Genomic DNA, 27,297 nt, shown 5'->3' with positions numbered 1-27,297 from the left:
CAAACTATCTTTTTATGAAAACTTCCCTCTTCCCTACTCATACTCTTTTTCAGGATGCATTCAATATGTATTCATGTAGATGATTTTTATAAATAATTATATTCAGATCATAAATTAAGATGATTACTAATGCTTATGGTTACCTTTTTAATCATTAATGAAGCCTGAGATTACCACCTAACTTACGTAAATTATTTTGTCATTTGTGCTTATTACCATTACAGTTTTCATTTTTAGCATTTACAGGCTTTTCTGTTTTGATTTTTTCCTTTCCTATTTTTACCTCTTCTATAAGCACATCTGAGGATTGGGGTTTAATTGTCTTTTATGGTGGAAAAAAAATTTGTTATAGAAACTTCTCTTAGATCTTTTCTATCTTTTTTTTGTTCTTCATTTTCATTCTTAAATGTATTTGGGATAACTGTTCCATTGATGTCTGGCAAAGAAATTTTTTCTGTTTTAAAACAATTTTTTTTAACCTCATATTCTCTTATACTTTTTTCCAAAAAATCTGGTGATACTATTAACTCCTCTATTTGCCTTTCCAAAGTGGATCTATAATGAATCTCTACCTTTAGTGACAACTTTTCTTTTTTATTTCATTAATAATGAGTCATTATTATTATAGTTGATCTATATGTTGAGATAATTAAACCACTCCAAGAATTTTTGAAAAGGGTCTCAGATGTTGAATAAGGGTCCATTTGGAAATGTATAAAAATGTAAGATTTTTAGAATTTTCTTTACTTGCTTTGCTCTGCTCACTATAAAGAGGTTGAACAGTACTGAGAACAGTTTTGTATTTTCCTTTGTGTTAAATCACCCAGTGACTAGATAGCAAGACTCCCAAGAACTGAAATTCACTTTTGTGTCAGGATGAGGCATCCACCTCCATAGGATAAGGATAGTTCTACTAGAATGAAGCCAAATGTACTTAAAAAAACAAAGGCAAATCTATTAAAACTGATTATGCTTCATTTTTTTCCTTTTAGAGAATTCCTTTTGCTAGTGTATTTTTTTACCTTGGAAACTTTCAACCTAAATTGTCTTCATTTAGAACATTCGTCTGTAATGAATGTTGAGTCATTCTGATTAAATTTGTCTTTCTGGGCTTTTATATATATATCCAACTGTACTTCAGCTAAGCCTTAAGTTTCTGATGTTGTTTTGTGATTTGTTGAGTCCTTAATTTATTTCTGTTTTTATTTCCTCTAAATATTTAGTATTTCTTTTGCCTTTCTTTGAATTTCAGGAGTAACAAAGTTTAGCTACATATAGGAGGAAAGGCAAAATATGATAGTATAAAGATTGATTGACTTGGAGTTAAGAAAGCTCTAGTTCACCTTTTCTCTGATTCTAGCTTTGTGATCATGGGCTTCTCTCTTAATCATTTAGAGTTTCAATTTCCCTATGTATAAAATGGATCTAATAATAGCTCTGGTATCCACTCCTCTGGGTGAGTATATCAAAGACAGTAACACAGGTAGAAAACTTTACCTCCATTAAGGTGCCATAGAAATGTCAATTGTTACTAGAAAGTAACTTTCTGGGAGAGTTATCCAACAGGAGGAGACACATCATTAAGATGTGAACTTCCCCATCACCATAATTATTTACGCAGAGGCTAGATGATCCTCTGGTCTGGAATGTAGTAGAAGAAGTTCTGACATTGCTTGGAATGTTAGAGTAACAAATTTTAAGATTAAACTCCAAGATTCTTTGAATCTATTGCTTCTCAATTGAGTGGACTGAATTTAAATTTTTGTGCTCTCCAAAAATTCAATTTTGTATTATAGTTTTTATTAATTAGCAGTAAAGTTCTTTGACTATTTGCCTTTTGGGGGAGAGAGAGTAAAAACATTGTAAGGAGAAGCAATCAACTCAGTTGTTTTTTATAAAGTGTAAGACACTTTAAGTTTGCTAACCCAAGTCTAAGAGTAGTTGTTTCATACTTAAATTAACATAATTACTTAGAATTTAGTATTTTTTATTTAATTACTTTTTTTTTGCTACATACAGTATTTTAAATTATTTAAAGTGTATAACTTAATCTATACTTACTTGATTGTTTCTAGAAGGCACTTGTGCCATGGTAGAAAATACAGAGTACATGAATTTGACTTTATATAATCAGAGTCCTAGAAGCCCCATTGATTGGCAGTTTTAGAGATTAGTAAATTTGCCTGCTTTGGGCATAAAACTGAAGATCAGCCTTATTCAAAGTCACACACTTCTACTTGATAGGAAAATTGGCATTAGTGTTTTTTGCAATTGTGTTTCTCAGTTCTGTATCCCCACACCAGTTACTGCCTTTTTTATATTCAAAATATATTATTATTTGCAAATTTGAATTAACTCATTTTTTACTTTCTATTTAAACATTACAAATTTCTTTTTACCTTATTAATGTTACCTTGTAGTAAAGTGGGTTTTGGTTTCATAAAGCATTTTCTTCTCTTAATAACCATCTCTTGTTCCCTGGTATTCAGCGTGTATTCAAATAAAGCACAGGCTTTTTTGAAGAGGTTTATAAAGGGAGAAATGCTGTGAGTGTGGGCTGAGCCCCAGTCTTTATGTGTTAAGTTACAGTTACAATTTTTAAACACATATCCTTCCTTAAATGGCCATCTACTGCCTTAAAAGTTGGTAACTTAGTATGTTCTTGTTCATCCTCAGACTGGTTACAGTGTGATTATCAAGTCATCACCAATCGTGAAGAATATCTGAGCTCTAGAGGTCTCCCTCCCACAAGGGAAACCAAACACAGATAAAGTGGCATTTAGAAAAAATGTTATAAAATTGTATGCACCTTTGGACCCAGCAGTATATAGAAAGTGACATACTTGTACAACAATATTTAGAGCAGCTCTTTGGGTGATGGCACGGAATTGAAATGCCTATCAATTGAGCAAGGGCTGAACAACTTGTGCTCCATGATTGTGATGGACTATGTAAGGGGCAGAAATATAAGGGTTTATTATAAAATGCTGGACTGGATTATTCAAGACTATGGTTGCCAAGAATTTTCATAAATTCCAAAATGATTTTTTAGCAATTTATAAAATATAGAAAGAGTGAAAGTAAAAAAATCACATAGAGGATAGGGTAAGATATCTAACCTAAGCACTAAGTATTTGCTCTGACTCCTTGCTCAACCCAGGCAGGGCTATTTTAGTCCTAAGCCGAAGGGGCCTCAGCCTTGAGCTGAGGACCTGGGGATGCAGGAAGCCTCTCAATAGGACAAGTCTCTCCTGAGACTAGTCTCTTCAGAAAATCCAGGACAGGAGTCAAGCCTTTTTCACTCACCCCATGTGGTAGTTCTAAGTTCAAGAGCTGGCAGAGGTCTCAAGCTGGAGGTCCTCTAAAGTCAAGTTGAAGACGAAAAGAACTTCACAGGAAGTTCTTGGCATTTAAAAGACTTTTTTTTGTCACTTCCTGTGACTTCCTTCCATTTTACATGTACCAATTATAGCTAAAGCTTTGCTTAGGACTGCCCAGGGGGTATTCAGTCGATTCTGATTTGTCACCCACTATCGCACAGGGTGGGCCACAGACTTCCCCCACTCGAGTGTAAGTGGGGTGTTTATGCTTCTGGTGATTAAATCTAAAAATGGGCTGGGGAGAGTTAATTTAGTATTTACAAATACTATTATGTTATAAGAAATGATGACCAGGAAGATTTCAGAAAAATATGGAAAGACTCATCATCCAAGCTGATGCAAAGTTAAATGAGAACTACAAGAACAGAGGACACAATAAAAATTGTATCAAAAAATTTCTAGTTACATGTAAAAACAATTTAACATTTATTTAGAATTTTTGAGTTCTCAATTCTCTGCCCTTCCTTCCCTTTTCCCTTCATTGAAATAGAATGATCATTTTTATTATGTTATCTCAGCATACCTATGATTAAATAATATTTTTCCAGTTGTTTAGGCCTGACTTGATTTGTGTGAAAATTGTTTTATGATTGTGTTCACATAATTCCTGTGTTTGCCTTGGTAAATAGATTCCCAGGCAGTTTATGTTGTTTAGATTGATTTTAAATAGAATACCCCTTTCTAGCTCTTGCTGTTAAGAGTTGGTAATATATAGGAATGCTGATGACTTATGTGGGTTTGTTTTGTATCCAGCAACTTTGCTAAAATTATTGTTTTAATTGTTTTTTTTAGTTGATTCTCTATGAATATCATCATATCATCTATAAAGAGTGATAGTTTATTTTCCTCATTCCCTACTTTAATTCCTTCAATTTCTTTTGCTTACTTATTTCTACAGCAAGCATTTCTAATACAATATTAAATAGTAGTGGTGATAACAGATATGCTTGCTTTACTCCTCATCTTATTGGGAAAGCTTCTAACTTATCTCCATTGCAGATGATACTTGCTGAATTTACTCTTATGCTTTCTAGTATTTTCAATAGAAATGGGTTTTGTATTTTGTTGAAGGCTTTTTCTGCATCTATTGAGATAACCATGTGATTTCTGTTGGTTTGGTTATTGATATGGTCAATTATGTTGCTAGTTTTCCTGATATTATCCAGCTCTATATTCCTGGTATAAATCCCACCTAGTTATAGTAAATGATCCTTGTGATATATGCTGTAGACTCCTTCATAGTGTCTTATTTTAAAACTTTGAATCTATATTCATTAATGAAATTGGCATATGATTTTCTTTCTCTGCTTTTGTTCTTTCTGGCTTAGGCAACAGTATCATATTTGTGTCCTAAAAATTATTTGAAAGGATTCCCTCTCTGCCTATTTTTCCAACTAGTTTATATAGTATTATCTTTTCCCCTCATTGAGAAGGCAAACAATTTGATATATACATGTATAGCCACTTAAAACATTTCCACATTAGTTACAAACCCAAAGAAACCCCATTTTAAGAAGAAAGTTAAAGTATGCTTTGATCTGCATTCAGATTCCATCAGATCTTTTGCTGGAGGTAGATAGCATTTTTTATCCAAAGTCCATTAGGATTGTTTTAAATCATCGTTGCTGAGAATAGCTAAAACATTCATAGTTAATCAGTATACTATATTGCTGTTACTGTGTACAGTATTCTCCTGTTTCTACTTACTTCACTTTTCATCAGTTTATGTTAAGTCTTCCAGGTTTTTCTGCAGATTTATTGTTTGTTATTTCTTATAGCACAATAATATTCCATTACAATCATGTACCACAACTTGATCATCCACTGTCACTGCAAAAAGAACTGCTATATATACTTTTGTATATATAGGCCCTTTCCTTTTTTAAAAAATCTCTTAGGGTACAGACTTAGTAGTGGTATTGCTGGGTCAAAGAGAATGCACAATTAGTTCAATAATGCCCTCCAGAATGGTTGGATCAGTTATCAATTCCACCAGCTGTGCAAGTAGTGACCAAATATTGTAATGATTATCATCTATTAAAGACCTAGCTACTCTCATTAATATAATAACACATAACAATTCTGAGGGACTCATTATGGGAACATAATGTCCAACTCCAGAGAGAGAGAGAGAAATGAATAACTGAGTACAGATTTTAAGTGTATTTTCTTTCACTTTATTTTTCTTTGTACCTCCCCTGCCCCCAGCATAGCTAATGTGAAAATACATTTTTCATAACTTAATTTCTTTAATGAATATTACATTTTTTTTTGCCCTCTAAATGGGTAGAGAAGTGATTGGAGGGAAAGAATAAGAAACTGGACATTAAAACTTTAGATTTAAAAAAATAATTTCCCTTGCACAAAAAACCAGAAACACAAAAAGTTTCAGATGTTTCTTATCTTAAGAATTTCTTATAGTTATGTAGACAAATTTATGTTAAGATGAATTTTTAATTTTTAAGTCATACATGTTTTATGACTTTTTAATAGTTTTGTAAATAGTAAAATTATGTTTCAGAGATAGAATGGCAAAGTGAAAAAGAGAACCAACATCAGAGTCAGGAAAATTATGTCATCTTTTTATCAAGTTTCTAACTTTCTTTTAAAAAATATTTTCAGTTCTTCATTTTTTGGTTCGACTTTGAGTGTTGGCAAGTTAACTGATTTTGAAATGCTCCAAATAATTCTCTAAAGCTAAAATATTCTGCAGTTACTGATCTGTGCTGATATAGTTTCCTCAGTGAGAGTTTATGAGTTTTATCCCCCAATCCCACCCCAATTATGCTTCTAACAACTATGCTTCTAATTTGGTAAATTACTTCTGAAAGTCTAATACGAAACCTGGCACAGCTTGAAAGAACCTAATTCACTTTTCACTATCTAATGTTTTGTCTACCAGCCTGTGCTACTGGGACATGAATCTGACAGGAAACAGTACTTAATAACAGCAACCTTGATGCCTTGGTAGATGTTTTTGATGTTTTACACCCAGGCTATATTGTTTAATGAATCATATTGGTTGTTTAGAGTGGGTAGCACATACCTATGATATTATTGTTGCCATAATGCTTAAATTAATTGAACTTTGGATTTCATAATTAATATGATTTCCATAATGAAGTTATTTCTCTTATTGCACCCCATATCTGTTTTTTAAAGTTTTACTTAGCATTTTTTTATTGTTGTTGTTGTTGAGTTGTTTCAGTCATGTCCAACTTTTCCTGACCCCATTTGGGGTTTTCTTGGCAAAGATATTGAAATGGTTTGCCATTTCCTTCTCTAATTCCTTTAACAGACAGAAGACATTGAGGCAAACAGGGTTAAGCAACTTCCCTGTGGTTATCCAGGTAGTAAGCACCTGAGGCCAGATTTGAATTCGGGAAGATGAGCCTTCCTTAACTGCAGATCTGCTGCTCCTGTCTATTTGCTCTGATCACCTAGCTGCCCCACTTGCATTTCTATTTCATTAGAGTCTACTGTTTTCTTTGAATTCTGAGCTATGAATTCTCTTGCCTCTAGTCCCTGCCCTAATCATTGACAAGGCAAGCAATATGATTGCAGTTATACATGTGTGATACAGAACATATTTTAATACTAGCCATGTTGCAAAGAGAAAAATGAAGTAAAGTGAAAAAGATAATACTTTAGTCTGTATCCAATAGTTCCTCAGCTGATGTTGGATAGCATTTTTCATTAGGAGTCCTTTGGAATTGTCTTGGATCATTATATTCATCAGAGGCTGCTATAAACATTTTTGAACCTAGAAGTCATTCTTCTTTTTTGTTGTTTTGTTTCAGCTATAACTTTGTTTTTAAATTATATTTTCCTTTGTAGGTATGGAAGGGTAGATGTGACATAATAAAAACTGAGGTTTCTAAGTTAATTATTTGCTTGAAGACCCTAGTGAGTGAAACCAAAATAGTCCATTCTTTTTTGGATCATCTTGAAGAAGGATACTCCTACTTCTGCCTTCTTAGGCTAAAGAAAACAAGCCTAATCTTTCTTCCACCTGATACTATCCCAAGTTTTTGAAAACAACTGTCTTCATCAGTCTTAAACAATCCAGTTTCCTTCAGTCAATTTTCATAGAGTATAGACTCTTTAGATCACAATGGTTGCCCCATTCTGGATCTTCTTCAGCAAATTATTGTTGTGCTCAGAACTGAACATAATACTATAAATATAGTTTAAACAGACCAGCATTCAGAAGGGCTGTAATTTTCTTAGTCCTGGAAATTATACCTCTTAATGTAATTAAGATTTCATTAATTTTTTTGGTTAACATGTTACAGTCTTCTCACACTGGTCATGCTACCCACTCGAACCTCTGATCTTTTTTCATAATCTGACTATTCAGAATTTTCTCTTTTTTCTTTTCTTGAATCCAGTTGGAACACTTTACACTGATCCATATTAAGTTCATTTTACTTAAATTCAGGCCAGTGTTGTTTGAGTTTGTCAATTTTTAAAGTCTGATCTCAGATAAATTGCAATGAACAATCTTGGATCTAATGATAAGATGAAAGACATTCTCTGCAGTTAGGAGATTTTTTTCAGGACAGAAGAATACATGTAACGAATGTGTTATCAGGATTCTTTTTTAAGATAGGTCTTTTTTTCCTACAATTTTTTTTTTAATCACAAAAGAGGGTTTTATGTCAGAGATACTGTTTTAGAAAGCAAAGGGTATCAAAACTTTTAAAAAACCCATAAAGGTTAGAATAAATAATGAAGAAATAACTAGATCTTTGTTCATAGCTGACATGATTACTTACCTTGAAAACATAAGATAGTGAATGGAACTAAGAAGGGAAATAACATTAATATCTTATGTTTTCATATGCCTCCATAAACAGTTAAGAGGAACTGATTAAGAAATGTTCATAATTGCTAAATGTTTCAATTAGGTCTTAAACTTAGGAAGGTAGTTAGATCAATTGGTTTTTAAATAAGTCAAGCAAAAATTGAATAGAGGGATGGGCCTGTTAATATTCGAGTAAATAATCATAGTAAAAACAGCAGTATTTGTATAGCTTATTAACAAATGTCATGCAGTGCTTATCAAAGTAATGTGTTATATCAAAGAATTAGCTAAAATAATGCTATTCATATTGGAAATTGTCAAGAGTACCAATAACTCCAAAGGAGAAGTCTAGGGTAGAGGTACTAATGCTATCAGACACCAAAATGTGTTATAGAACAATAATGCTGTCTAGTACAAAGGAAGTGATCGAAGAGGAGAAGATGAGATATAATAGAAGTGACAGTGAAGGTAAAGATCTGTATAGGCCATATTTTTTTAAAAACCAAAAACTTGGTAGGAAATAGAATTGCTAATCAGTAAAAATCCTTAGAAATTGTAGAGTTGTATGACAGGGAATGGTTTTTGGGCCATTTATCACATCATATGTTCCAAAGAAATCCACTTGGATCAATCATTTAAGCATTTTTTAATAAGACCATTTAAAAACTGGAGAAACTGGTAAATTTCCCAAAACTTTGGGAAAGCATTCTTATCAAAAAAATAGAAGAAATAATTGGAATTTATATTCAATAATAGAAAGATGTAGATATTTTCCCACAAAAGAATCTAAAGTTAATAGAAAAGAAACTGATTTGGGAAGGAAAATTCATTAGCATATTAGATAAAGGAAGGAATGACACCAAAACCTCTGAGGAATGGATACATAGACAGGAAGCCAAGAATATATACTTATTAATATGACAACACTACCATGCAATTTAAGTGAAAATAAAACTATTACAAAGGTAAAGTGCTTCAGAAATTCCATAATAAACAGACATGGAAATATAACTTTTAAGATATCACTTTATCCCCTTAGAATGGCAAAAATATCTTTAAAATTATAAATTTCTATATTGGGGTGATTAGTACAGAATCAGTTGAGGATATTACTATCTATCTAAAATCTTTTGGAGAGAATATATATGGAAGTGTCCAATTAAATGAATAAAATTGGTTCTACTATTGACTCTGATTCCTTTGCTAGTATTATATCCCCTTAAGGGAGTAAGATAGAATTTCCTGAACAAAATTATTTCTAATGACTTAATTAAAAGATTATTAAGAACCTAACAAATCAACAGTATCATTTCCACAATTCACAGAAAAGCAGAAAGAGATACTTATTATATGTACAGCTGTGAAAGTTAGGTATAGCCTTATTAAAAAAAAATTGTAACAGGCAGCTAAGTGGCAGGGTGGATAGAGTACCGGGCCTGGAGTGAAGAGCACCTGGGTTCAAATGTGACTTCAGACACTTCCTAGCCGTGCAAGTCACTTACTCCCATTTGTTTAACCATATCCTTCTGCTTTAGAGTTGTTACTAAATCAGAAAATAAGGTTTTTAAAAGAAGGATATACCAGAGTTATTCTAGAACTGTTCTCCCTGAGAACTTCTCTCTTCTCAGAACTTTCAAAATGTTTCTTCAATGCTTTTTTTTTACTTTGCTAAAGGCCTCCCTTGTAGCAACAATAATAATAAATAAGCAGAGAAAAGCAAAATCCATACATTGAACTTTTGTCAAAATCATTTATTTGTTTTGCCCCTTTGATCTGTCTCTTCTTTGTAATGTAGTGGGGAGACATGCTTCCTCGTTTTTCTGGTACTATATGATTGATCACTACATTAAAGAACATGGTTGTCTTTCCAGTAACTACCTAGAAGTAGAAAGCAATTAGAAACCACTGATTTGTCCAACAATTGGTGACTGAATAAATTATGGTTTATTACTATAATGTGATATGGGGTGGGGGTGGGAGGATGGAACAGAATTATGATTTCCCAGTGTGAGAGATATCACTAGGGCTTGGCAACTGTGCTGTTATTTTATAATGTTGAGAGAGTTACCTGCAACTCTGAGAGATGACATGGCTCTGCTCTTCTATGTCAGAGGCTGCTCTGGTACTCAGGCTTTTATGACTACAAGACCAGCTGTTCATCCATTGTGCCATCCTACCTTTCCTGGTGTATAGTGGTGCTGTAAAAACAGAAATATGGAAAGTCAAGGAAATGAGGAAAGAATAAAGGTCATGTATCCTGAAATCAGAACGGGAGAGTCAATTATATTTTAAATAGAGAGAAAAGGAAGAAAAACAAAACCAGAAGTAAATAAACTTCCATTAGACCTGGAAGAGACAGAGCAGAAAAATATTTCTTATTTGCTTGTTTGTTAAATGAGGCTAAGGTTTTTGGATAAAATATAGTCCTTTGTTGTATTGATTTATCAAATTGCTTTTTTTGGTTATGAAACTCACAATTTTTTGGCAAAAACTACATTCCAAGAAATATATTCTTAAAATATATGGAGGGGGCATCTAGATGTCTTATTGGATAAAGAGCCAGACTTCGAGATGGGAGATTCTGAGTTCAACTGTGGCCTCAGATACTCCTCTGAGCAAGTCACTGAACCCTCACTCCTTGGCCCTTCATGCTCTTCTGCCTTAGATATATAGTATTGATTCTAAGATGGGAGGTAAGGGTTTATATGGAAAGTAAGTCTTTTCTCATATATATATATATATATATATATATGAGAAAGACAGACAGACAGACACACATATACAGACTCTGCTTTAAATGGTTTGAATTTTTAAATTCCAGGATGTATAAGTCATTTGACATTTTAAAATCCCTAGTGCCAAAATTAAATACATATTAATTATTGCATATATCATTATAATATCCCAACTTTACAGAATGACATATTAGATCACTTAATTTCTTTAATATTATTGACTGTTTATAAATTTCATTTCAGCAACAAATTGCTCGACCTTCGCAAGAAGAAAAGGTAGAAGAAAAAGTTGAAGAAGATAAAACTGAAAAGACAGAAAAAAAAGAAGAAGAAAAAAAAGATGAAGATGAAAAAGATGAGAAAGAGGAATCCAAGTGAGTTAAATAAAGACAAAAATCTGGATCCTTTAGAAGCATGAATGTTAAAAGGGAGCATAGCTCCCAACAAGATGAACTATGTTTTAACCTTATTGACTATTGTATTCAGGGATTAGGAATTTTTGCTTAATCAAAGTTTGGTTAAGTATTTTGGTAGACAAACTTGGATTAGTAAATTTCAGATTTAGAATACAATAAATTCACCTAATGCCAAGTGCTATTAATTCTCTTTGATGTATTAGAAGGCAATAATTAAAATTTTATGTGCTCTGGTCATTATTTTGATGATTAGTACACTGAGACTATGGATTAATAAATAGTGGGTCCGTTTGCTGCTTCCTTTTCTCTTGAAATGAAGATATGCTAAACTGCCTTGAGATATGCTGGATTAATGTAGTACACCATCCACCAATGCAGATTATAAATCTTTCATGCCTTCTCATGTTGTCCAATTCTTGTCCATATTCTGTTGTATACCCTTTAGAAGAGGGCCTTCCCAAGATGCTAGAGACCTTGTGGGATTTATCGTTTACATAGACATAGTGCATGTCTTCCTTTGCTCTTAACAATATGATTAGCCCACCTTCATATTCAGCCTTACATATCACATTTTATGCAAGGAAATTGATGATTTGTTATTGCAGCAACCTACTTCCACCATTCTACTTTGGGTCATTTGTACGTTGCATTTTCTGAGGTTTTGTTTTTCACAACTATATGGGGAACGTTAGTGTTAAAAATGGTTGCCTTTGGCAGCAAGGAGCAGCTGTCATGGATAATTAGAAATACACAGTTTTCCAAAAACTATGACTCCCTTCTTTTCCTCCTCTTTAATTCTGGATCCACCCTGTCATCTGAATCTATCCAAGAAAGAAAGCCTAATGCCCAACTGAAAGATAAGCCTCTCTGTCTTACTGCATGCTATAGTTTGGGCTACATGAAATTTTTGTGCATTTGCATTTTCTCTGAAGGATGATTCGTTTAATATTTTTGAAGGATAACCAATCTCTTTGAGAAGGCTCTTAGAGTGTTCCATTCTTCATTGCTGTCCCTAAAATGTCATCTGCATACTGATCTATCTAGTGAACTTTGCCTTCTCTGAGGAATCCTTCCTTTTCATTTGGACTTCATGAAAGACTTGTAGGATCATCGATTTCAAGTTCAAAGGGACTTTAATTGTCTCTATCTGTTATGTTAGAAATGATGAGAACCCAAGAAGTAGTAAATAGTAGAGTCAGAATCTTCCATGTTGAACTCCTTTGGCTGCCATTCTTTGTGCTTTCTATTTTATGCTTCTTTTGTCATAATCAGGACAAAATTGAACAGCATTATTTCTGTGGTTGCATTTATTGGGAAATCTTATATGATCTTTGTATATGCATGGGAAACACATTAAAAGAGTCTTTTAGATTGCAATGATATTTCAGGCAGCCTAGGTCTTACCATAGTGCATAGAGTGCCAGACCTAGAGTCCAGAAGACTCATCTGGTTGAAATCTGGCCTCAGACACTCACTAACTGTATGACTCTAGGCTAAGCACTTAACCCTGTTTGCCACCCTCTATTATCTTTGCCAAGAAAACCCAAATGAGGTCACTAGGTCATGACTGAAGCATCTGATCATCATTATTCATAATGATATTGTTGTTGTTTTATTATTAGCCCAGAAAATATTTACTTAGAAATATTTGTGGTATTGGCTTAAAATATAAACACAGCCACAGTCACTTTTTTTATTATGACAGTGATTATTTGTACTTTTAATTCTATGATTTTTTACTAGTCTTAATAGACACTACACTTTTTTTTAAAAAACACTTTCCTCCCATTTTAGAATCAATACTGTGTATGTTTTCCAAGGCAGAAGAGTGGTAAGGACCGGGCAATGGGTGTTAAGTGACTTGCCCAGGGTCACACAGCTAGGAAGTGTCTGAGGTCAGATTTGAACCCAGGATCCCCCATCACCAGGCCTGGTTCTCCATCCACTGATCCACCCAGCTGCCCCCAAGACACTATTTGTCTTGACTGGTATTTTTAGTTGTTATATAAATCTTTGTAGCTAACAATAGGGCCATTTTGTTACCTTCTCTAGTGTAGTAAACTATTTTTAAAAGCCTTTACTTTGAAGTAACATGATTTGTATATTAAACAGTATTCTTAAGTTTTAGGTGATAGGCTTCCAGTACAATTGTCCAATTTTGTTTCATAGAGTGTGAAAATAATATCCTTCCTTCCCAGAGCCTTCTCCTGATCACATCTGTTTTTGGAACCTCAGAGCAAATGAGCCTATCATTAGCATAGGGCACAAAGAACTTCGATTTGTAGTCAGCTCTGCTATTTTTAAGACCCTGTGAAAAGCCCTTCTTTGCAAATTTTAATTTTTTTATCTGTCAGAAGAGGAGGTCCAACTAGGCGGACTTCAGAAATGCCTTCCAGCTGTAAATCTGATTCTCTTATTCTGGTTTTACAAAAGAAATCTGAGCCCCCAGTGCTCAGTGAATTGTAGGTGATCCCATGGTTAATTTGTTGCCAAGTCTTACCAATTCCTGATGGTGATCACCCTTAAGTTAAGATATATTCCACATCAAGGATAGACTATCCAGGGGGAAGCTGGGTATCTCAGTGGATTGAGAGCCAGACCTAGAGACGAGAGGTCCCAGGTTTAAACCTGGCCTCAGATACTTGCCAGCTGTGTGGCCCTGGGCAAGTCATTTAACCCCCATTGCCTAAATCTTACCACCCTTCTGCCTTAGAACTAATACATTGTACTGATTCTAAGATGGAAGCTAAGGGTTTTAATAAAAAAAAAAAATAGGATAGACTTATCCAATCATCACTTCATTTTTTTTTAAACCCTTATCTTCCGTCTTGGAGTGAAGGCAGAAGAGTGGTAAGGGCTAGGCAATGGGGGTCAAGTGACTTGCCCAGGGTCACACAACTTAGAATCAATACTGTGTGTAGAGGTAGAAGACCAAGAAGTGCTAGTCAATGGGACAAAGTGACTTGCCCAGGGTCACCCAGTTAGGAAGTATCTGAGGTCATATTCTAGTTCAGGACTCCATATGTAGGCCTGGTTCCCTATCTACTGAGCCACCTAGCTGCCCTCTTATTACATTTTAAAAAAGTTTTAGTTGGAGAAACACTTAGAATTTAGAGTTTTAAAATTATAGTCTTTATTTCTACTTGCTCATCTTCAACCTCATATAACATTCTTATTTTTTCTTCAGAGAAAGCACCAAAGAGAAGGATAAGACTGAAGGCACCTCAGAAGAAACAGAGGAACGGGAGCAAGCCACACCTCGGGGTCGAAAAACAGCCAACAGTCAAGGTCGCCGTAAGGGTCGCATTACCAGGTCCATGACCAATGAAGCTGCGCAGGCCAGTGCAGCCGCCGCGGCTGCTACTGAAGAGCCGCCAACTCCACTGCCACCTCCCCCCGAGCCTGGTGAGTCATGCTCCAGGAGAGGGCCGTTGCCAGCATGGCTCTGGGCCTTCCTCAGTGCAACTGTTCCTTCTGTGCCACTCTGTTCATCACCAACATAGGGCATTGTTTTGTTTCTTCTCATCCAGCAATAGTTCTTGCAGTTTTACTCTAAGCTTGCCATTAGGAGGCCTATAATAATATACAATCTGTACTCTATAGGAACTGGACATTTAAAAGGGGAAATTAGATGTGTATGTTTATAGCACTCGTATAGCACAAAATGGGAAAAGTTGAATGAGAAACAAAATGCTAGGAGATTTCACCAAAAGAAAGCTTTAGTTTTATTTAAGGACAGAAGGAAGAAACCAAGAAAGACTTCATATAAGTGCTGACATTTAAGTGGGCTTTGAACCAGAGGTAGGGATTAGTTGGAGATAATGTCAGCAAAGGTCTGATTTGGTCCCTACTTTTTTTTTACTCTGCCAAAACAAGTGAGGAGGGAAGAGGAATTCCCCATCTGTATGGAAAAATACATCTTCTGCAGTCATTTTGTTAAAGAAATTTGTTGAAGAAATAGGTCTTATGTTTTGATAATTTTTTGGTAAGATCAGAAGATTAGTTGTGCTGGGGTAGATACTCTTAAAAAAGGAATTTCTATTGTTTTTATTAGCCCCTATTTAATTAAAGTAGTTTTAAAACAAATTCCTTGTAGTTTGAACTGATTTTAAGTAGAGAGAGGGTAGATAAAATTTATACTCACAGGTACACATATTCTTAATATATAATAAAATCTCATTATAAGCAAAGTCAAATTTTTCTTAACTTTCAAATATTTATGCCTTTTGCATCCTTAAAATAGTTTTTATGGTAGATTTAACCATAATAATATTTGATGGGCTTTAACAATATTTTTTAAGCCTAAGGCTATGGCTTCACCTTCATTTTCAACTTTCTATGAAAGAGAGAGACAGAGACAGACAGACAGACACAGAGAGAGAGAGAGAGAGAGGGAGAGCTGAAGTGTGAGTTTATGTTGGATCCTGATTTGCATATGATTTGGCACTGTTTAGATAGTGGATCTCTCTTGTTTTTGTTTTTTTGGAGAGTAGAGTACAGAAAAAGGACCACTTGGTTTCTTAGGCTACCAGGTACCTTGCTGCAGAAGGGGATTTGTTGCAGTCTGCAGGTTGGTTTCATTCCGAGCCTGCCTATGTCCTTACCTATTGCCTGCTATGACAGTTTCCGGATGTTCTACTAACCTCCCTGGTTTCCTTTGAGTCCCAACTGAAATCTCATCTTTTGTAGGTATTCTTTCCCAATCCTGCTTAATTCTATTGCTTTTTCTCCATTTATCATTTCCCATTTATCCTTGATATAAGTTATTTTGTATACATTTGTTTGCATGTTATCTCCCCTACTTGATGTAAGTTCTTTGAGGTCAGGGACTGTCTTTTGCCTTTTTGTAATACCAGAGCTTAGCATAATGCCTGGCACACAGTAGGTGCTTATGAAGTGTTTGATTGATTGCTACATTCTTAGTGAACTAGCCCTCTATCAATTTATATCCTCTTCCCACTTCTCCTGCCTCTTCCTTTCTAAACTCGCATGAGGACCCAACATTCAATAAACTAATCCAGAATATAACCCTTTTTCTTATTGTAAGGTCAGGACTCCATTATAGTCACTGACCTGAGTATAAAGAGGCAACTAGAATTTTTTTTTAAACCCTGATTTTTATTTTAATTACAACTCTTAAGATAGAAGGGCAAGGGTAGGCAAACAGGTTAAGTGACTTGGCCTGGATTGCACAGCTAGGAAATGTCTGAGACCAGATTTGAACCAGGCCCTCATGACTGTGCCATTTTAGCTGTTCCTGGCAGCTAGAATGTTTACCCATACTCTCCCTTTTTCCTCATTAGGGGTACCATAATACAGAAGGAAGAAACCTGGATTTAGTGTCTAATAATCTGAGTTCAAATTTTAACTCCATTACCTTAAACAAGTCCATTTCTTTTCTGTGGGCCTCAGTTTCCTCTTCAATAAAATGAGGGGGTTGAACTAGCCACCAAGATATTTCAAGTCCAAACCTATGATCTTATGTTCTATTTAATCATATTGAAATACATATCCTATTTGACCTATGGATCTCCTTAATATGAGCTTGCCTTCCATCTGATATCTATATTCCATCTTTGTCCTAATAATTCTCATCTGTGCTGCAGTTAATCCCTAAGTTGCATTGCCCCCCCCCCCCCCAGGGGTCCCTTGATCTCTCAACACCTTGTACTGGAAATCCTTATCTAAATACTATGAAATCCATATTATTTAAAGGTTTTTGAACATTTTTTATTTTACAGATCTTAAGATATAATCCAAAAAACTTTCCTGTTGCTTTTATATATATAACTACTGAGTAGACATGAACTTAACTATAAAAGGTTACTCATGAATGCAAGATAGTACATCTACCTTCATGTGGTAATGTTAGTATGAGGGATTTGTAGGATCCTTTGGAAAAGACCTCTTCACAATAACTTGAATGTTGAATGTTATAGATACAGTTGCTCCCCCCATCTTGTCTCCACTTTCTGTCCTCAAACTAGGAGCTGATGTTTTGAAATAGCCGTGATCTGGTTGTATACACGGCTCTGGTCAGTTTTTTGTTCAGAGAAGAGAATCAGTGAAAAATTTGTTGTATCAATGAATACTGCCACTTCTTATAGAGGAATTTTTACTTTTATCTCTTCAAAAGCTGACTTCTGAAAATATATGTAAGAATGTTTTTTGTTTTTTTTCTGAGATTAAATTCTCCTAAGTCTCATTCTTCAATTCAAATTGTAAGACTTTCCTGAGATTTGCATGTGCTTTGCTTTTCCCTTTATACCACGCAGGCTGTTGTTAAAGCCTGAATAAGGGAAAAAGGACACTGCCTTTCTGACTGGGGTTGAAATGGTAGAGTGCCAGTCATTTCTCTTTGGGTAGCAGGCAAAAAGATGAGAGTAGATTGAGATAGTCATTTCCATCATTCTGATATCTTCTCAGGTAAGATTTCCTTTCTTCTTGTCAGGTGACTAGTGCTGAGAATAGTAGTTTTTGGTTAGTTTGGAGGATGTTAGGTTCATCTATTAATGTATGTGCTCTGAGGGATTTCTCAAAAATCCATGCCCCCAAATCAGCCTGCCATCTGAAATAGCAGAGAGTAAGATAATGTTTTTATCTGGCAGAATTTGGTCTAGTCTTTATTACTTGTATACTCCAAAAATTGTCCTTCTGGGTCCAGGTTAAGTTTCTTTCCTCATCATTTTGAACATGAAGAAATTGAAGTATTTATCCATAGAATATACTTTCTAGCTATATATGGTCATTGGCATAATTGGGATTGCAGTTCAGACTTCCTAGGTAATAATCTAGAAAGTTATTTTTAGACAACTAATGGAAAAATGTCTTGTAGAATAATGCACATGTAAAATCTTTATCAGATTTCTTGTTATCTCAGGGAAAAGGTAGGGTAAGGAGGGAGAGAATTTGATTAGAAATATAAAAAAAGGTTAAAATTGTTTTTTACATGTAATTGATGTAACTTAAAAAAACAAACATTTTAACACAAATTAAGTGGAATCTACATTACCTTTACAGAATGCAAATTTTGGAGGCAGCTAGGTACCTTAGTAGATAAAGAGCCCTGCCTAGAGATGGGAGGTCTTGGGTTCGAATCTAATCTCAGACACTTCCTAGCTGTGTGACCCTGGGCAAGTCACCTAACCCTCATGGCCTAACCCTTACTGTTTTTTACTTTGGAAAATATACACAGTTTTGATTCTAAGATGGGAAGGTAAAGGTTTAAAAAAAAAGTGAAGGAAATTTTCCAAGTATGGTTACCGAAGGGTTAAATGGCTGTTGTAAAAGATAGATCTTTGTCATTTTAAGTTACTTGTCATTTGTTAAATTCTTCATTGGGACTGAGAACATTTGTAGAGATGTTTTTTTGTTTTGTTTTGTTTTTCTTTTTTTCATTTTAAACTACTCAATAATTATAAATTGATATGGGGGTAGTGGGTGGCTCAGTAAATTGAGATCGAGGCCCAGAGATGGGAGATCCTGGGTTCAAATCTGGCCTCAGACACTTCCCAGCTTTGTGACCCTGGGCAAGTCACTTAACCCCCACTGCCTAGCCCTGATCACTCTTCTGCTTTGGAACCAATACACAATATTGATTCCAAGAGTGAAGGTAAGGGTTTAAAAAATCACAATAGTCACCCAAACACATTTATTGAATGTTCCCTCTGTGTCTGATGCTTTCCCCTGAAGAGCCATGTGGAATAGGCTTTCTTTACAAAGGGCACTCATGGAAGTTAGGCACAGATCAGCAGAAAGGATAAAGGGTGACTTGGTTTGCATGTGGGTCATGAGCAGTTGGGATGAGGCCAGGGCCAAATTGCAGGATTGGATGTCTTATTGTATTTGATGAGGAGGAGCCTATGATTATTGTGCCACCAGAATTAAAATTTTACTCTATGTCCTCTTATTCCAGACATTCCTTTTTTCCCCAGATAAATTTTTATTCATATTCCTTGTTTTAACATCACCCAGATTTCTCCTGTTATCCCTTTCCCTCTGAAATTCAGAGAAACCTTCCAAATAGCAAAGAGTATTTTTTAAAGGAAAAAAAGGGGTGGGTCAGCAAAACTGATTAATAATTCAAAAAAAGTGTGAAAATATATACAGTGCTGTGCCCTCTTCTGCCATGAAGCACTCCTTCTGAAGGACAATTCATATTGTTTCCCATCTCTTAGTTTCATTTTGTAGAAGCCCTTTCATCTGGTTTATGTATTTCTTTGAGCCAAATGTACATCTTAGCTATAGGCCATCCATGTCAAAATCATCTAAAATTATTAAACAGTTAATCAGCACTTTTAAGCTTCTGTGATGTGGGCTTACAAGCATTTGGGTATAAAAAAGAGCTGTTCCTCCTCATGAAGCTTCTTATATGATGTTAAGGGACTGCTCATAGAGTTCAGAAAATGCAAGATGTAAGCTTAAAAACATAAAAGCAGTGATGAGCGGCGCTAACAGCTTGGGGGGGGGTACAGGGTTCAGGTAGTACTTCAACTGAACTTGACAGACACTAAGAGTTTTAAGAGGTAAAGATGAAGGGAGAAACATTCCAATGTGGAAGGTCGAGCTGTGCCGAGGTCCAGAAGTAGGTGATGGAATATCATTTCTGATGAGCAGCCTACAGACCAGTTGGGGAGAAGGAGTGTTGTGTGTCTTTGATTGGATGCTGGGATGCTACCAAAGCTACGTGAGGCATAGATTGGAATGAGAACAAACTGGAAACCTCTTAGGAAGCTAATCCATTAGAGCAGGTAAAGAAGTGACCATGACCTGGCCTCGGGCATTTGTTGTATAAATAGAGAAGGACAGATGAGCAAGATGGAGAGGATGTTAAATGGACAGTTTTACTTCCTTCATTGGTGGTATTAGAGTGGAGAGGAAAAGGGAAAGTGAGAGTGAAGAAACCCGAGTAGATTGGAAGCATGACTGTGTCCTTGAGAGATACAAGGAAGCATTAAAGATGGGTGGGTTTAGAGGGAAAGATGGTAGTAAGTTCTGTTTTGGCATGTTGAGTTTTAGATGTCTATGGGACGTCCACTTGGAGAATTGTTAGAGTTCAGATTTGAACCCAGAACCTCTTGTCTTATGGAGGCCTGGCTTTCTATCTTCTGAGCCATCTAACTGCCCCATAATTAGCTCTTTTTAGTTTGTAAGCCCTTATCTTCTGTCTTAGAATTGATACTGTATTTGTTTCAAGGCAGAAGAGTGGTAAGGGTTAGGCCGTGGGGGGTCATGTTACTTGCTCACTTGTGACAGGGTCACACAGCTGTGAAGTTTGAGGCCAGCTTTGAACCCTGGATTCCCATCTCTGGACCTGCCCCTCAGTCCACTGAGCCACCTAATCGCCCCCGTCCTTAACTTATTTTCTTTTAAACCCTTAACTTCCATCTTAGAATCAATACTATATATTGGTTCTAAGGTACGAGATCAGTAAGGGCTAGGTTATGCACGTGAAGTGACTTGCTCAGGGTCACCCAGGTAGTTAGTATTGGACTTCAGATTTGAACCCAGGACCTCCCATCTCTGGGCCTGGCTCTCCATCCATTGAGCCACCCAACTGCCCCCTCAATTAACTCTTGACAGAGCACTTAATACTATGGAACACACTGAAGACCCTTTTGGGGTGTGGTTGTTGCTTCTATGTGGTAGAGAGTTCTAAATCCTTATTCATTTGTTTCCCAACAATTTTTATGTTAAGACAAAAGTGTTTAAAAAATTATTCTTCAGTTTCCATCCCTTCATGTATAACCAGGTCACTGTTGATGAAACCTCTGATGTCCTTTTCAGTAATGTGTATATAATTGTCAGACATTCTATCACTTAATTTTAGTAGAATATTTTCAGCATAAAACTTGTGCTTTGGAAGGTTTATTTGTAATACTGCTCGAATGTGAAACAAAATATGTTTCTATACTTGAATCATTTTTCTCTGTTCTTTCTTGCAGGGAGATTTTATGAAAGATGATTTGTTTTATAGGTGGATTGTCTACCAGATGTCTCAGCAATACTTTCCTCTCCTTAAAATCTTAGGGAACGGATTTTGCTTATAAAATATCCTAGGTGTTTCCATGATTCCTTTTACTTGTTGACACAAAATACTTTGTAAATTCTTTTGATGCTTTTAATTTAAAGCAACCTAATGGATGATTTGAGTCACTTTAGCCAGCATTATTTGTCTATTGTGAATTCATATAATTTGTCACTTATTTTCAGATTTTTTCCATTGTGATTTCTAGCATCCAATTCTTATAATTACTAAATATCTGAGTGACTTAGTTTTTAATACATTTAATTTTTGTTTTTCTCAGTGATTTGTTAATGTTTTTTCCTTAATTTTGAGTTTTGTATCCACTCCCTTCCCTCTCTTTCTCACTCCTTGAAAAGCAAGGAATTTGCTATAAATTTTACGTGTGCAATCATGCAAAACATTTCTATGTTAGCCATGTTGCAAAAGAAAAGGTAGACAAAAAAAATATCTTCTAATGACAAAGTAAAAAGTAATATGCTTTGATCTGCATTCAGATTCCATCAGTCTTTCTCTGGAAGCAGACAGCATTTTTCATCCTCAAACCTTCAGACTTGTTTTAGATTATTGTATTAATGGGAATAACCAAGTCAATCAAAATTGATTATCATATATTATTGCTGTTACTGTGTACAGTGTTTCTATGGCTCTATTCATTTTACATTGAATGATTTCATGCAAGTCTTCCTTGCTTTTAATGAAACCATCTTGCTCATCATTCTTGTAGCACAATAGTATTTTGTCATAATCATATACCACAACTTATTCATTCTTCAATTGATAGGTATCCCTTCTGTTTCTAATTTTTTGATATCAAAAAAAGAGCTATTATTGTTTTCCTAATATTGAATCAGCTCTGCATTTCTAATATAAATCTCACTTGTGTATGATCTTTGTGATACATTATTGTATTCTTCTTGATAATTATTTAAAATCTTTGCATTAGTATTCTTTAGGGAAATTGGTCTGTAATTTTCTTTTTGCTCTGCCTTCATTACTACATTAGATAGCAACACAATATGTGTGTTGTAAAAGGAATTGAGTTGAACTTGGTATTTTTCAAAATAGTTTTTATAATATCATTTAGGATTATATTATTTAGTTTTCACTTGATTTTTAAAAAATCCTTACCTTCTGTTTCAGAATTGATATTAAGTATCAGTTCCAAGGTAGAAGAGCATTTAGGGTTAGGCAATCCAGATTAAGTGATTTATTTGCCAGTCATACAGCTAGGAAGTGTCTAAGGCCAAATTTCAACCCAGGACCTCTTCTCTCTAGCCTGGTTCTCTAGCTACTAAGTCACCTTGCTGCTCTCCAGTTTGCATCTTGTGTTATTCTTGTGTAGTGTAATAGAAGTTATTTTTTAGTTATGAATTTGGATTAGAGAAAAGGTTAGTAGTTTCCAGCTATAATAGTAATACTAGGTTTACCTCATTGCTCTATACTAGTTCTTTGAAAAACTCATAATTAACAGAATACTGAACATGTACAAACTAATCTGGCACAAATGCATTTGTTTGTCGGTATGGGGAAGGACCTTGTAGTCTTGGCCCTTTAAGGAAGGGCTGAATTTCGCTCATTTAGCAATAACAACCCACATTATTTCATTTCAGAAGAGCCTACATCTCTTTTACCTGGTTTCTTTGGTCTTTGTATAATGACAGTTCTTTTTCCAAGTATTCTGAACATGTCATTTCACAGATTTGTTGATGGTGAGAAATGATTGGTACTAAAAAGATGAATTTCCTTGATCATGTTCTTTTTCTTTGATTTTAGCTTCTGCCGAACCTGTGGAGACTTCACGCTGGACAGAAGAAGAGATGGAAGTTGCTAAAAAAGGTAAAGCATGCCCAAGTTGGGCTCCACTTCTTGTTAGTTGTCCCCCTTGAGACTTTGCCACAAATAGCTGCAAGATTCAACTCTTCTTTCTCTAATGGAGAATAATCTTGAAAACTATCAGAAGTCAGAATCAATATGTTGCTCTTTAAAATTAAATTGAATTTTAAAATAAAAAAAATAAAGTAAAAGGTTTGTTGAAGGGAACTGTAGGAGAATTCTCTGATAGAAAAAATATTTTTTTTTTGGTAGTAATTTAAGTTTCTATTTCAGTGTATTGTTGTTAACATCCATTGTCATCCCTGAGGTGGAATCTTAGAGCTATGAGTCAATGTTAGCAATTATAGAATGTTCACATGGAAATTTTTTCATCGTCTTGCTACTTGAACAGAGAATCATTTTTGAGAGAGATACTCCTCCATGTTGGCATAGATGAACATTTTAATTCTCTCTTTTCCCAACCATTCTGCTTATGAAAAGGAAACGTATTGGTTTATGTGCTCCTATAATAAAAAACAAAATCACTTTAACTTGCTTATTTGTAGTTATTTTCCTTTTTTAGAAATGGTGGTTACTTGAAACCTCCTATAACCATAGCATTACTCCTCTCAAATTCTGGTCATAAAATACCTTATAGGTCTAATTATAATTCTGATAACATTTTTTTTGGCCTGTATTTTGAGCATTGGGGAATTTAAATTAGGACTGAATTAATTCGTAATATAACTAATGTCATTTGACTTTACACAAATTCTTTGAGAGATATTAATAAGAAATTTTGTATTGCATTCGTGCTTTATTTATGGAGAGAAATTAGAAGTAACATGACCCTTTAATAAATGACATTTTAAATTATTTTTCCTTTGAGCACATATCTATTGATGCCTTTAAAAATTATTGAAAAAGCAGCTTCTCTGATAATAAAACATTTAAAAGCATTTTTGGCTCAAGGTCTTTTTATTTGAAATGGCCATATGTGTGGGTATGTATATGTGTACATACCCACCCATAGACACCTTTCACATCCTTCTTGGCAGCTAGAGTCTGATACTACAAAATGATTCAATTCCAGTAGCCTTGGGTTTCTCTAAAGTGATACAATTGGCCCATAAGTTATCATAAATCTTCCATACGTGGCAAAACGTTCAAGCTGTAGACCTTATAATATGTTGTCTTTGCCATTCAAAGAATAGCCTGGCTAAATTCATTAAGGCTTATAACTGGAGGGTTAATCACCAGGGATAGATTTTGTCAACCAAAGCAATTCATAAAGGCCATCTTTAAAGGTGTATAATTGTACCCTCTACAAATAAATTTGGAGGAGTGAATAAATTCCTTTTTTTGAGCAATTTCCTTCTTATGGATGAAGCAACTGAGAGAAGTTATGTTCCTTAGTTAAGTGTTACACAGCTAGTAGATAGTTATTCACTCTTGTCTGTAATATTGAAAACTGTCCTGTGTGACTACCCATCACCATTTACTTCAGCTTTTTATATGCCAGTCTTTGCTACTTTTAAACAAGAACTTCTTGTTACAACAGAGTCACCTACTTGTCTTAACTTGGGACCATCCATTTAAGCATCTCCTATGTATAAGACACCGAGAATACAAAAATAATTCTGGCATATGCTCAGTATCTAATGGGGGAAGTGAGCAGTTACAAATTCCTGATTCAGGGGAGTGTGACAAGGTCAAAGACAAATTTGTGTAGCGTGAAAATGTTGAAAAGATCTCTTTTTGACCTGAGGTAAGTGATCAGGGACGGCTTTGTGGAAGAGTCTATCCTGTTTGAATTGGCTTTGAAGTACTGAGCAAATTTCAACAAAGGCTATTTGTCCTGGGACTTATGAATTGTAAGTTCCACATGTGGAAAACATTCTGGGACATGCACAAAGATAGGGGAGAGGGGAGGAGAGAACAAAACCAAGGCTGACTGGCACTCAGTCCAGTTTGGCCAGAGTGTATTAACGTTGTAGTATGAAATGAGACTGGAAAGACAGGCAGTAACCAGATTGTGGAGATCTTAAATGCCAGAGGAGGGATTCATACTTTTTCTGCAGGAGCCATTGGCAAACCAAGGAAGAAGTTAGGAAGATTATTCAAACAGCCGTTAAAGGATAGAAAATGGAAGACTAGTGAGGATATTAATACAGTGCCTAGGTTCAAGTTGATATGAGCTGGATCTAAGATCCTTTCTAGTGAGTAGTGGAAAGGCTGGAAGAGATGATTCAGTGTGGAAAGTGAAGAATGGGAAATAATTAAGAGCGATTCCGGAGCTTAGAGACTGATGGCAATGTGAAGCCAAATCAAGAGATTAAGGAAGAAGGAACACTTTTTAACTCAAACTTTAGCTTAAGTAAATTCAAACTTAGCAGTTGAACCAGAAATGGCCAGTGAACATACCCAGCAGACAGTTTGAGATTTGGAGGTCAAGGGAGTGGCTAAGTGCCCACATTTGGGAATCATTTCCTGAGAGATGCTCATGGAAACTATGGGCAAACAGGGATGAAATTGCCAACATGGAGAATTCAGAGAGAGTAGAGAAATGAGCTTTGATGGCTCCCCACATTTAAGTTATTTGCTACTTCTCAGTAGCTCCAAATTCCTTTGTCTACTGCCAGTTTTCTGGTCTCGCCTAACCAAATCAATGAGATGTTTCCCAGCCCACACAGAAAAAAAAAGACTAGTAGCATCCAGATTTAAATGCTGATTAATCTCCCATGTGGTGGTTATTAGGAGAGCATATTCATTAAAGTGAACAATGAATAGGAGGTGGGCAGATAATCCAGCCTCTACCCCAAAAGCACTCCTTTTATACTATATCAGAAATGACCATCCCACCGCGATTTGACACCTTTCATGACTTTCTGAGTCAGCCAAGCCCGTCTTAGACCAGCTGTCCGTCAGATACAGCTCTACTTTGCCCCATGTCATCTATCATGTACTCTTTCTGGTTCCTTTAACCCAGAAGATGGAGGCTTTCAGAGATTTAAAACCTAGAGATTTTCCTGTCTCATCTTCCTGTCACGATTGGTTGGACAAAAGAGTGAGAGGGAAGATATTTAAGGTGAGGACATTTTGGTGTCTCTGTGAGGCAGGAAATGCTTTAGTATGGCAAAGGAATCGAGAGATCAAGGGACAGAATGCTTGTGGGTGAATGAATAAAAGAAAGAACATATTATCAAATCTCCTTGGTCTGAGATGATCCATTAAAGAAAAAAGGACATATGTTCATAAATGAAGAATCTAATTTAATGTCATCCTAATTTGGGTTCCTTTTTCAACTATGCCTTTCCCTAATGGAAATATAAGCTCTTACTTTGTGCCAGGCACTGGGCTAAGTGCTAGCAAATCCCCCCCCCCCCCCAAACAAACAAACAAACAAACAACCCCAAACCCTCTCTCTCTGTTTTCTATGAACTCACAGTCTACTGGGGAAAACAACATTTATAGAGGAAGAGCATAGACCATCAACACAGGGGAAAATATTAGGAAAGGCTTTGGGGAGCATCTGGCCTTTGAAGTGTACCAGTGCCTTTTGTTTTGAGTGGGCACTCAGGCTTGTGAAGCAGCTTGGTTCTTGGACTGCACTTTGCTTCAAATATCTTTTTTTTTCTTTATTTTTATTTAAAAAAATAAAACCAAACCAGGAGAACCCCATACTTCTGACAGTTCTAAGACAGAAGGGCAACAAGGGCTAAGCAATTAGGACTAAGTGACTTGTCCAAGGTCTCACAGCTCGTATCTGAGGTCAGATTTGAACTCTGGCCTTACCCCAGGCCCAGGCCTGGCCCTCTATCAACTATGCAGCCTAGCTATCTTTACTCTGTTTTTAATAAGCCAGGAAGTCTGAGCAACAAAAATAGGAAATTTTGTTTGCTGTATATATCTGCTTGGTATTTCAATGTTATCCTGTTGTACCGTATATTGATCATATAAATCCCTTCTATTAAGCAGAGTTATAATACGTATTAAAACCCTTCATCATCCTCCTTGTTCTCCTTAAACTTCATAGTATTTATATTTAAAAACTTATTACCTATTCTAATAATACAAAGGGAAGTGTGTTGAAAAAAGGTAATTTCATATTCATTTATAC

The 27,297-nt window shown here is 35.4% G+C and overlaps 1 protein-coding gene across 21 annotated transcripts in view; it reads left to right on the top strand.

Moving 5' to 3' along the window:
• The window catches only part of NCOR1 (nuclear receptor corepressor 1), a 179,951-nt gene that overhangs the window by 93,431 nt on the left and 59,223 nt on the right, over positions 1 to 27,297 (top strand). For all 21 annotated transcript variants that reach the window (XM_056819669.1, XM_056819665.1, XM_056819678.1 and 18 more), the window contains 3 exons: positions 11,166 to 11,296; positions 14,526 to 14,743; positions 23,139 to 23,201. In XM_056819669.1, coding sequence (XP_056675647.1) covers positions 11,166 to 11,296; positions 14,526 to 14,743; positions 23,139 to 23,201 — 412 coding nt within the window. The remainder of the gene's footprint in view (positions 1 to 11,165; positions 11,297 to 14,525; positions 14,744 to 23,138; positions 23,202 to 27,297) is intronic.

This window comes from Monodelphis domestica, chromosome 2 (genome assembly GCF_027887165.1).
Source record: "Monodelphis domestica isolate mMonDom1 chromosome 2, mMonDom1.pri, whole genome shotgun sequence".
NCBI classification, from domain to species: domain Eukaryota; kingdom Metazoa; phylum Chordata; class Mammalia; order Didelphimorphia; family Didelphidae; genus Monodelphis; species Monodelphis domestica.
This window is presented reverse-complemented; position numbering and strand designations above follow the sequence as displayed.